The sequence below is a fragment of the Neofelis nebulosa genome, chromosome 7, assembly GCF_028018385.1.
Source record: "Neofelis nebulosa isolate mNeoNeb1 chromosome 7, mNeoNeb1.pri, whole genome shotgun sequence".
NCBI lineage: Eukaryota > Metazoa > Chordata > Mammalia > Carnivora > Felidae > Neofelis > Neofelis nebulosa.
The window spans coordinates 59,370,500-59,383,030 of record NC_080788.1 but is presented as its reverse complement, the minus strand read 5'-3'; the positions used below and the strand labels follow the sequence as shown (position 1 = coordinate 59,383,030).

At 45.6% G+C, this 12,531-nt stretch overlaps 1 protein-coding gene and 1 pseudogene across 1 annotated transcript in view; one reads left to right on the top strand and one right to left on the bottom strand.

Annotated features, from left to right (window-relative positions):
* Positions 1-1,562: 1,562 nt before the first annotated feature.
* LOC131518159 (heterogeneous nuclear ribonucleoprotein A3-like) lies at positions 1,563-2,699 on the bottom strand (annotated as a pseudogene).
* Positions 2,700-4,241: 1,542 nt separating this feature from the next.
* Positions 4,242-12,531, top strand: part of SORD (sorbitol dehydrogenase) — a 34,990-nt gene continuing 26,700 nt past the window's right edge. Inside the window, exon 1 of the mRNA XM_058737886.1 lies at positions 4,242-4,455. Within this exon, the coding sequence (XP_058593869.1) occupies positions 4,393-4,455 (63 nt within the window). The 5' untranslated portion in view covers positions 4,242-4,392. The remainder of the gene's footprint in view (positions 4,456-12,531) is intronic.

Below are 12,531 nucleotides of genomic sequence, written 5' to 3'. Positions count from 1 at the left end.
GTATAGAATCGTTGAATTATTATACTGTACACTTGAAACTAATATAACACTGTATGTTAATTATGCTAATTATACTTCAATTAAAAAAAAAACAATGAGATGCACTACACACCTATTAGAACATCTAAAATTTTTTAGAAACTGACTACACCAACTGTTGGTGAGGATTTGGAAAAACTGGGACTCCCAGCTCCAGTTGCACAGCTGCTGGGAATTAAAGTGGTTCAATCACTTTGGAAAACAGTTTAGACGTTCCTCAAATGGCTAATCATAGAGTAACAATGACCTGATAACTTAGAAGAAATGAAAGCATATGTCTGTATCAAAACTTGTACATGAATGTTCATAGGAACCATATTTGTAATCATAAAAAACTAGAAACAACCCAAATGTCCATCAGTATGTAAATGGATAAACACATTGTGGCACATCACCAATAAAAAGGAATGAACTATTGATATATGCAATTTGGATATATCCAACAACTTGGATGACTCTCAAAACAATTGTGATAAGTCTAAAAAGCTTGGGGTGCCTGGGTAGCTCAGTCAGTTGAGTGACTTCAACTCGGGTCATGATCTCATGGTTTGTGAGATGGAGTCCTGTGTTGGGCTTGCTGCTGTCAGCACAGAGCTCGCTTGGGATCCTCTGTGGCCCTGCTGTCTCTACCCCTCCCCCACCTCTCAAAAATAAAGAAACATTAAAAAAAAGGCTAAAAAATACCCACTTTTTATACTATTTATATAAAATTCTAGAAAATGCAAACTAATCTGTAGTGAAGAAAGAAGAGCAATGGTTGCTTAGGATGGGGAGAGGACTTTTGAGGGGGATACATTATGCTCATTATCTTGAATATGGTGATGGCTTCATGACGTATACATATATCAAAACTTACTGTAGTATGTACTTTATTTTTTTTTTTAACGTTTATTTATTTTTGAGACAGAGAGAGACAGAGCATGAATGGGGGAGGGTCAGAGAGAGAGAGGGAAACACAGAATCTGAAACAGGCTCCGGGCCCTGAGCTGTCAGCACAGAGCCCGACGCAGGGCTCGAACCCACAGACCTCGAGATCATGACCTGAGCCGAAGTCAGCCGCCTAACCGACTGAGCCACCCAGGCGCCCCTGTAGTATGTACTTTAAATATTGGCTATTTACAGTATGTCGATTATACTTCAATAAAGCTATTTAAAATTTTTAAAAAAAAGTAAGACAATAGATTTTTGTTTTTGAAAAGTTAAAAAATCCTTCATTTTTTATTCCTGGTACCACTACCACAATTTACAGGACAATATACCTGATGTAATGAAAAGAAAAAGAAAAAGCTACAACAGATAAAAGACCTCAGGAATGCACATCTAATTGACACTACATTGCATTCATCAATAGCTGCACTTTTTGCCAACTGTGGCTATGACAGTCCTGAACAAGAAGGGGTTCCTGTTTAAGCTGCAGGAACTTTTCTGACTATGGAGCATCGTTCCTTCTGTGGCAAATTTTTACAGTTCCTCTAATGCACTTGGGACGACTGTCTCAAAGTAACCTGTCAGCTTTCCTGACAACACCTTGCTCGCTCTCCTGCTAAGAACTGTAGCCCTTTTCTTCTGAAAATTTTTAGAACCTCCTGCTACCATATCCACCACTTCCACCACCAGATCCATAACCACCATGGGGAATGCCCGAGCTTCTTCCATCAAAACTGCCCCCTTTCATGGGTGCTCAGCTTGGTTGCTGTTGTCCACTATAATTTCCAAAATCATTATAGTTCCCACGACCACCACAGTTACCACCTCCAAAATTTCCTCCTTCATCGTAACCATCACATCCTCCACCATCACCGCCATACCCACCGCCTTGGTTTCCATATCCTGGCCCACCACCACCATAGCCTCCTCTGCTACTTTAACCAGGACCACCACCACAGTTGCCACCATCACCTCCAAATCCATTATATCCACCATCACCTCCTCCATATCTACCTCTGCTGCCACCACCTCCACCGTAGCCTCCTCTTCCACCAAAGTTTCCTCCACGACCCATAAAGTTGCCAGATCCACCTCCACGACCTCTTTGTGATCCAGCAGACTGCATTTCTTGTTTGGAAAGGGCCTTTTCCACTTCACAATTACGCCCATTAATAGTGATGGTATTTCTGAACAATTTTATCAACTGTATCATGATCATCAAAAGGTACAAAAGCAAATCCTCTCTTTTTTCCACTCTGCCTGTCCTCCATAACTTCTATGGTTTCCATCTTGCCATACTTTTCAAAGCAGTCTCTCCAATTGTATTCTTCTGTATCTTCTTTAATACCACCAACGAAATTTTTCTTCATAGTTAGATGGGCACCAGGCTTTGCAGAATCCTCTCCAGAAACAGCTCTCTTTGGTTCCACTACACGTCCATCACCCTTGTGTGGTCGAGCACACATGGCTGCATCCACCTCTTCCACTCAAGAGTAAGTCACAAAACCAAAACCCCTGGAATGGTTTGTTTGGGGGTCTCTCATCACCACACAATCTGTAAGTGTGTCCCATTTTTCAAAACGTTCTCATAAACTATCATTTGTAGTTTCAAAGCTCAAACCACCAATAAACAGTTTTCTCAACTGCTCTGGTTCCTTTGGATCATGCCCCCCGCCCCGTGCGGCGGAGACAGAGTCCGGCTGGGGGCAACCAGGCAGTGGTTTTACCTCCATTTTGAGACCGGACTCGCCTCTTCCAACTGGAGCTCAATATGGGCTAGACTTTTTTTTTTTTTTTTTTTTTTTTTTAAGAAATGAAGCCTTGCCCTCAGTGACCTTCCAGAGCATTTGGGGAAGGGATGATTACAGGTTGGGGAAGGAAAGTACAGGTTGTGACCCATCTGTGGAGTGTGCAGTGAGTGCCACAGGGTTATCTCCAAGGGCTGGGTGCTGGGGAAAGTCTCCCAGGGGGGATAAAATGATCCAGCAGAATGTCTGGGTGTGGGGAGAGGCTGTAGGGAATGAAATCCTGAACACTACTCTCAAAGGAGGGAAGGACCTTTACGGACTGAAGCCAGGCCTGAGGGCAGCTCTCCCCTTGGAGTAAACTTTCATTGTTTCTGAGGAAAAAGAAGCCTGAAGGAAGAATGCACGCAGAAGTCCGGCTTCTATTACAAGAAGCAGAGCCAGTTAAGAGAAAAAGGGTTTGCAGATTCCATTTCATAGCTTCTTCACTCTGATGCATGGAGCCCATGAGATGGTATGTCAATTCATTCATTCATTCTTTTTTTTTTTTTTTAATGTTTATTTATTTATTATTATTATTTTTTTATTTTTTTAATTTTTTTTAACATTTTTTATTTATTTTTGGGACAGAGAGAGACAGAGCATGAACGGGGGAGGGGCAGAGAGAGAGGGAGACACAGAATCGGAAACAGGCTCCAGGCTCCGAGCCATCAGCCCAGAGCCTGACGCGGGGCTCGAACTCACGGACCGCGAGATCGTGACCTGGCTGAAGTCGGACGCTTAACCGACTGCGCCACCCAGGCGCCCCAATGTTTATTTATTTTTGAGACAATGCGAGAGACAGAGTGCAAGCAGCGGAGGGGCAGACAGAGGAAGACATAGAATCTGAAGCGGGCTCCAGGCTCTGAGCTGTCAGCCCAGCGCCCGAGGCAGGGCTCAAACTCATGAACCGTAAGATCATGACCTGAGCCGAAGTGGGACGCTTAACCGACTGAGCCATTCGTTCATTCTTACTTGTACCGACTGACGCATTCGTTCATTCTTATTTGTACCGGGCACTTTGCTGGGTGCTGGGGATACAGGGCCCACATGAAGGTTGCATCAGTGTAGTTCCTGTTTCTCAAAGTGTAGACCGTGCCCTATCTGCAGCCTCAAGATTTCCAATGCTAATACAAATACAGACCCCCAGGCCTCACCTCTAGGTAAGACGGAGACACACCTTATCAGAATCTCAGTGCTAGCCTTCAGTATCTGCTCCACATTGCAGAACCCCCTTCTTCTGCAGCTCAAGTCTGAGGACATTAGTCTGGTGGCTGACGCCTCTGCAGGTTACTTTCAGGACAGCAATGTTCCCTTGGATATGACGCCGACTTAAACAGCAGCACCTGCAGACGACTGTGGAGGACCGGCTTCGCCTCTCCCCTACCCCCTCCTCTGGCCCCTCCTTAGGCCCCCCTCCCCCAGCGCCCCCAGGTAGCGCCTGAGGGAAGCAGGAAGGCCCCGCCCCCCCCGCTAGCCCCGCCCAGGTTGTCAGAGGCGAGGAAGCCCCGCCCCGGCCGGGCGTGCGCCTTTTCTGACAACCAGGGCCTCACAACCCTTACCCCCAACCCTCGCGGGGCTGTCACCAGAATCACCACGCGTCCTGCAGACTGCAGCCTCGACCCGGGAGGGAGACAGCGACATGGCGGCGGCCAAGCCCGAGAACCTCTCTCTGGTGGTGCACGGACCCGGAGACCTGCGCCTGGTAAAACGGGAAGGGGAGTGGGAAGCCTAGCCGGACCCTGCCCTGCTGGCCTCCGAACTCGGTCAAGCCGCCGTCCCAGCTCGCCAGTTCCAGCGCTGCGCTGGGCCTGCACCTCTGTGCCCTGGCCGCCCAGATCAGAGCTGGTTACCATGTTGGGGGGAGGGGATGGCTGGTTTGTAAGGTGCTAAGAGGAAGGTTCTTGTCCAGTGCCTCCCGGAACCCAGCCCCGTGGCCGGCACGTGGCCAGAGCCTAGAAAAGTTGCAAACTGATTGAAGCCTTCTCCCTCCTTTGCCAGCTGCAGATTCGCAGTCAGTCTCTAATCATTGCACTTTTAAAAGGAGGTACCAGGAGGCTGCCTGATGTAGGATATGCTCAATTTCTCTGAGCAGACAGTGCAGGGCAGAAAGGAGGCCACATTTAAAAGATGTGGAACTCATATTTAATCTCTCTTGCCTGGGGCTGATTACACATCCTTTGCAGGATTATTATGATCACAAGAGTACCCAGCACTAACTAGGGACTCAGAAAGTGCCAGTTTCTGTCCCTTTTCCTTCCAGCACAGGTCTCCGTCACCAGGACTCATGGTGTTGCCTGTGCCTGTGCTAGACTTCTGTATCTGAATAGTGTCCATGTCTCTAAAGGTTCTTTCCTCCTTGCCTCCCTTAGTCCCCATTTGGTTCACTTTCCAGCCATTTTCCTCTTTGATCCGGCTCCCATGTTTCTTTAAGAGCGTTAAGTGTATGTCCACCATACTTCTACCTCTGCTCCCTGGCTCATGGGGCCAAAGTTAAGGGAGCTGCAGGATCAGCCCTGTGGTCATGCCAGGGGTCCCTTGACAAAGTCCATCTCAGATGGGCCTGGGATGGCAGTGGGTGTGTGGGACGGATGCCAGCCATCTCTACTGCTCCCTGGCACCTCCTTCCTCAAGAGACTATGCACCCAATCTAGATGGGAGAGACTCAGGAGATTATCCAGATTAACAGTTCTTGACTACTTATGAATCTGTGGTCTCCTCACAGAATGCAAATAGATTGAGTTTAGCAGCAAGTTCAGAGATTTTATGGACTTCCTTTAAGTGCCTCCATCGACCTTTAGAGGTTTGTGGACCCCAGACCAAGGACTCCTGCCCTGAGCCAATTCTCCTATTTTCTCAGTTGAAGAAAAGTGCGATTCCTGCGGTGCCTGGGTGGCTCAGTTGGTTAAGCGTCCAACTTCGGCTCAGGTCATGATCTCTTGTCCATGAGTAAGAGCCCTTTGTCGGGCTCTGCTGACAGCTCAGAGCTGGGAGCTGCTTTGGATTCTGTGTCTCCCCCTCTCTCTGCCCCTTCCCACTTGTGCTCTCTGAAAAACAAATAAACATTAAAAAAAAAAAAAAGACTGTCCCTAGGATGACAGACTTGCCCAGATGAGAGCTCAGAGGTTGACTCCCAGTGCTCTCTGCACTCACTGTGGAGTCTCACACAAGGTCTTGAATTAAAGTGACACTATTAGTGTTTATTGCTATAACACGAGATGAAATTAATAGTATGACAACGTGAGGGCTTTGGTGGAGGCTGCACGGAGTAAAGACCTCACAGGGAGGGGTCCTTAACCTAGGACCTAGGGGAGAGGTCCCAGAGGAGATGGATGCTACTTGACCTGGTTCTTGAAGGATGAGTAGGAGTCATTTAGGCAAATAAATGCAAGAGCAAGTGCCAAGATATGTGGAGTACAAGATTACAGGTTCTGTTTACTGGCCCTGCAAATAGTGTGATGTACTGACTGGAGGGTGGTAAAGCTGGAGAGGTGGACAGGACCTGATTCTCCATCTGCTCAGGGCCTGCTTTAAGTCCTGGACCTAATAAGTAGCAGAACTAGAATTGCAACCCCAGGATCTGCTTTGCCTTAACTCTCAAACTCAGCCTGTCCCACTGCTCAGCCAGATGACCTCTTTCTGTCATGGCTGTCTAGAACAAAGCCTTGAAGATTGGAGGGAGCGGGAAGCTAACCTTAAAATTGATTTTATAAAAAAAAAAAATAATAATTTTTGGGGCGCCTGGGTGGCTCAGTCGGTTAAGCGTCCGACTTCGGCTGAGGTCACGATCTCGCGGTCCGTGAGTTCGAGCCCCGCGTCAGGCTCTGGGCTGATGGCTCAGAGCCTGGAGCCTGTTTCCGATTCTGTGTCTCCCTCTCTCTCTGCCCCTCCCTCGTTCATGCTCTGTCTCTCTCTGTCTCAAAAATAAATAAACGTTAAAAAAAAAAAAATTAAAAAAAAATAATTTTTTTAAAAACTTAGGGGTGACTGATGGCTCAGTCGGTTGAGCATCCTACTTTTTTCTTTAAAATTTAAAAAAAAATTTTATTTATTTTTGAGAGAGAGAGACAGAGACCAAGCGGGGGAGGGGCAGAGAGAAAGGGGGACAGGATCCCAAGCGGGCTCTACATCTACAGCAGAGAGCCCAATGTGGGGCTTGAACATACGAACCACGAGATCATGACCTGAGCCACCCAGGCGCCCCTCTTTAATTTTTTTTAATGTTTATTTATTTTTGAGAAAGAGATGGCGTGGGTGGGGGAGGGACACAGAGAAAGGGAGACACAAAATCTGAAGCAGGCTCCAGGCTCTGAGCTGTCAGCACAGAGTTTAATATGGGGTTCAAACTCACGTGACCATGAGATCATGACCTGAGCTGAAGTCGGACACTTAACCAAGGACACTTAACCGACTGAGCCATTCAGGTGCCCCAGCATCTGACTTTTGATTTCAGCTCAGTTCAGGATCCCAGGGTCCTGGGATGGAGCCCCATGTCTGACTATGTGCTGAGTGTGGAGCCTGCTTGAGATTCTTTCTCTCCCTCTACCCCTCTCCCCTGTTCATGTGCACTCTTTCTCTGTAAAATTTTTTTTAAAAAATCATTTTTAATTAAAAATTTTTTAATCAACTTTGCCTTAGAATCTGCTCTTGATTAGGGACGAGTTGGGGTGGGTATATCCTAAAGGCTCTAGAAAATGCATGATGGGCTAAAGAATGTAGCCTGTGGTTACACTAAAATGGTTCAGGGTGGATTCATGAGAGCCTCAGGTTTGTTTGAGAGTAGGATGTGGTGGGATCATTTACTAGACAAAAGAGTAGAGTAAAATATTGAGGTCAGGTTTGAGTGTAAGATGTCTCTAGGACACAACATCAAGGTGTCTTTGAGAAATTACCTTGGTTTTAGGGATCGGGGGTGCAGGGTTGATTTTTTGGGGCTGGAAATGTAAGTTCAGGAGTCATTTGCTTCTCTACTGGGCAGTACTTCACCTCCTCCCCACAAGGCATTTGGGAATGGGGAGAGGGTTTGTCACAGTAACTGAGGGACAGACTTCATAGAGTTAACAGCACTGCCCTGTTGGAGGAGTCAACATGGTGGAGAAGTAGGGGGACCCGAAGTTCCCTCATTCTCAAATATAGCACTGTCCTGCTCAACAAAATATTATTGCCTTGCCCAAAGTAGCACCCTAGTGGGAAATTGTAGCTGGATGAACTTGCCTAGGCTGAGTAGGACATGTAGAGTGAGAAAGCAAATGGAGGACACTACCCTGGAGAGAGCCTCACACTCATGGGAAAAGGCAGAAAGCTGTCCGCTGAGATGAGTGACCAGGGATGCCTATGCTGCCTCAGATACCTGCAATGCAACACAGACCTTCCTGGCCCCTCACCACTCCCTCCAGAGAAGGACCCCCTTCCCCTACTTCCATAGACTATCTTTACTCTTCCACCCCCTTCTGTAAGGTGAATAGGTAAGTAGATTGGGACTGGGGATTGGTACTGTTAGTAAACCAGAAAGCAACAAGGAGGACCAGTCCTGGGGCACCTTGGGAGGGAACACCAGTTTTTCTTTCTGTGGGAGAACCAAAATGAAATCCAAGAGTTCCTGGGCAGAGCAGGCTGTGGCCATTTTGTCCGACCAGGCTCAGGGTCCACTGATAGAAAGAAAGGGCTGTGCCTCAGGAACTCATGTGAAGGGAGCTGTCTGGGGGGAGGCCAATTTCTAAAATCTGTAGCAGGATTTGGAAGGGTTCTGAAGCAGGAAGCAAGGGCTCGACCCTTCCCAGTGCTGCCATCCCACTTCAGGACAGCCCAGAGACCAGCCAGCAGCCATGGCTGGGCTTCTGTGGGGGAAATTTAACCTGGGCCACTTGAAACTCCTGCCATCTTCCACCTGCTGGGAAGGAAACAGAACACTTAGCCATTTTCCTGCTTATGGAGAAGGCTGGATTCCCTTTTCTTTCTTGATGCTGTGGCCGCAGGGAAGGAAAAATTAAATTCCTTGCCTGTTATGTAGCTAGTGATGACCTCAACCACAGCAAGGGAAAGGCCAAGGCAGCTTCAGTGCTCCCTGACCTGGGGATTCAGGCCTCCATGGTGCCTGGGCTCCAGGCATTTTGTAAGTTGCATGGTAAATCAGAGAGAGAGAGAGAGAGAGAGAGTATGTGCACCTACACACACACACACACACACACACACACACACACATACATACACATAGACACAAGCACACACACATATACACTGACTGGTGGTTTTCATTTATAATGAGAAAAACAAAAATGTGAGGTAACAAAAAAAGACTGACTTTTCCCTCCCTATTTTAAATAGAGAAGGGAGCAAGGGGAGAGGCAGCCAAGCTGATGCATAAAGAGGCAAACAGCCTGTCAGCAAAAAGTGTCAGCTCACTGAGGTCCTCTTAAAAAGGAAACAGTAATAAGGTCACGAGCCAGGTTGAGGCCCCGAGTGGGATTTAGTGCCAGCTCTGCTGTGTATAGTTGTGTGATTCACCAAATTACTTTCTGCTTCAGTTTCCCATCTGTATAATGGGGATGACAGTAGTTCTCATCTCTGGGGTGTGTGGGGACTAGATGATGTCAGGGAGCAAGACTTCTTGTCTCCTCAAAGGTCCTAGCTGGACTAAGAATCAAATTGACACAAGACAGATTAACAGGAGAAAATAAAATTTAATAGCATGTGTCCAGAGAATCCATACAGACAATGGAAATTCCAAAGACAGTCAGGCAAAATGAGGTTATATGTGTCGTTCTGAACCAAGGAGAAAGGGGATAGGGGCTTGGGACTTCAAAGGGAATGAATGTAATTCACAGAAAAATGAAAAAGTAAATGTTTGGTAAATAAATGTTTGCCCTGCCCTACAGATAGATGGCTCAGATAAAGTTTATCTCTGGTAATAGATAGCCCTTACTCTGTAAAGACCCTCTAATTTATTTATTTATTTATTTATTTATTTATTTATTTATTTATTTATTTATTTATTTTAATGTTTATTTTTGAGAGAGCTCGAGCTGGGGAGGGACAGAGAGAGGGGGACAGAGGATCTGAACCTGGCTTCTCACTGACAGCAGAGAGCCCGGTGTGGGGATCGAATCCACGAACCCTGAGATCATGATCTGAGCCAAAGTCCGATGCTCAACCAACTGAGGCACCCAGGCACCCAAGAGTCTCCAATTTAGATTGTTCTTTGTATTTAAGAGAGGGGCAAACGTTTCTCCTGAGCCCACAGGATCTCGATTCCCTTCAGCTCAAAATAATCCCACATATGCCAAAATGGCCCACCTTGGGGCAGGACCATTACAGTGGGATGGTGCTGTAAAAGACCCAGCCTTATGGAGCTCGAGTCCTGCATCAGATGCTCTACACATCTCAGCATAAAAAGAGATGAGACCAAGACCTACAAATGCATGGACAATCTTTTTTTCTTTTTGTGCTATGTGGACAATTTTTAGCCAAATTATAATACATGTGGGCCCAGGAGATAATCTTATATCCATCTGTATTTACCAGTCAAATTACTTTGTGTCTCTCTGGTCAGTCTTGAGAAATCCAGAAGTTGCTTGTGATTGGGAAATGAATTCTCTTTGAGTTACTAGTTCATGAAGTTGAGATATAAAACAGATTAGTTTTTTCCACAGAAGCTGTTTTTGGTGGGGGGAGGAGGGAGGCTTTTTTTTTTTTTTTTTTTTTTTCATGCTCTAGGTTTCACTTGAAAGGTAAGGGAAACAAAGAGAGAGCATGTTGAGTGCCTACTATATCCCAGGCATACGCTGGGTGCTTTCATGCATTGCTTCACAAACTATCCCGAATGAAGCACCAATTTTATATTTTTAGCCATGAACTGATATGCTTGTATTGCTACATTTTGATGTTGCGGCAATGTCAAATGTTGTAAATATTTGTAAATTCTCCCATCAGTTTCTGTAGGTGTTGCATCAATAGTAGACGTAGTACTAGGTCCGCATTGCATCAGGAGTAGTCCACTGCGCGTCCACTTTATCTGCCTTACCCTTGACAGCTCTGCCAGATTTCAGGCACCAGCATCTGGCCAGGGAGAATGGAACAACCCAGCCCCCACATCCAGGAAGCTGAACAGTGGGTTTGGGATAGGGGATAGTCAGATTTTTGTTTTACCATGTAGGGGAGGAAAAGTAATTTTCTTCCTGTGCTTCTAGGTTATTGGCTGAGACCCCTTGTAATAAAAGACAGATTTTTTAAAATGTATTATTTTTAAGTTTATTCATTTTTAGGGCGGGCGCGCGCGCGCGCGCACACACACACACACACACACACACACGCGCGCGCGCGCACACACACACGCACACGAGAGTGGCGGAGGGGCAGAGAGGTTAGGCCGGATCCAAAGCAGGCTCTGGGCTGACTACAGAGCATCTGATGCAGGACTCGAGCTCACGGATCATGACCAGAGCCAAAGTCCGTAAGCCAAGATGCTAACCAACTAAGTCACCCAGGCGCCCCTAAAAGACAGACTAACAAGAGAAAACTAAACAAGTTGTTTTAAAAAAATTTTTTTTAATGTTTATTTATTTTTGAGAGAGGCAGAGAGAGAGAGACAAACACAATCCGAAGCAGGCTCCAGGCTGTCAGCACAGAGCCCGACCAGGGGCTCGAACCTGTGAGCTGTGAGATCATGACCTGAGCCAAAGTCAGACGCTCAACCGACTGAGCCCCAGTAAACAAATTTTATAACTGTACTTCCTATATGCATGGGAGATATCAGGAAAACTGAATAATTTCCAGAAATGGCCTAAGCCACCATCTTAAATACCATTTCCAGCTAAAGACAAAAGGTCCTAGAGTGAGGGAAACCAGTTATGGCAGGTTTCAGGAAAAAGCACAGTAAACAAGGGTAAGGTTGTTATGCAAATTTAAATCTGTGCCTTCTTCCTAGAAAACTATCTAGAGAGATAGTTATCCTTTTCCTGGAACAGAGAGGGAGACACCCTTACAAATGGAGATTTTCCTTGTCAGCATAAATCTCTTTTACAAAATTTACATAGTTTTCAGATATTTTCCTATTCAGCTGTTTGTTAAAAATAATCAGCCTAAAATAATTCTTATGCCAAAGAGATAAATTTTGGGATGATAAATTTTCCTCTGGAGGAAAGAACAAGTTAAAGGGAAAATAGTCATTTTAGAATGATGGGTTGATGTTTAATTATAAAGGGCAGAGGAAATGTACCAGTATGGAGCTTAATTAAACATTAATCAGGCCCCATGAAGATGAGTTTTTGCACTTTGAGGAAATGTGTTATACCCTAGATCAAAAGATTTGATTTGAATCTGTACAAATTTTATTTATTTATTTATTTATTTATTTATTTATTTATTTATTTATTTATTTATGAGGGACAGGAGGAGAGGGAGAGAGAGACTTTTTTTTTTTTTTTTTTGAGAGAGACTCTTAAACTGACTGCATGCCCAGTGGGGATCCCAATAGGGGGCTCAATCTCACACTGTGAAATTATGAGCCAAAATTGAGAGTCTACTGCTTAACTGACCCCGGCACCCCTGTAATAATTATTTTTAAAGTAAAATAATTCTATGTCTGTAATATAACACATTGAAAATATCCCATCCTTGCATATGTACTTTACTGTTAAGATTTGTGGGTAAGGACAAGGGGATTATTTAATGCGGGGGCATCAACACTGGCACCTCCAGTGGTCCTGAGCACAATGTCTTTTTCCCTGGTTATTTTTGCCATCAGCTGACAGAGCTAGTATCTATAAGATCACTTTAAAGGGCC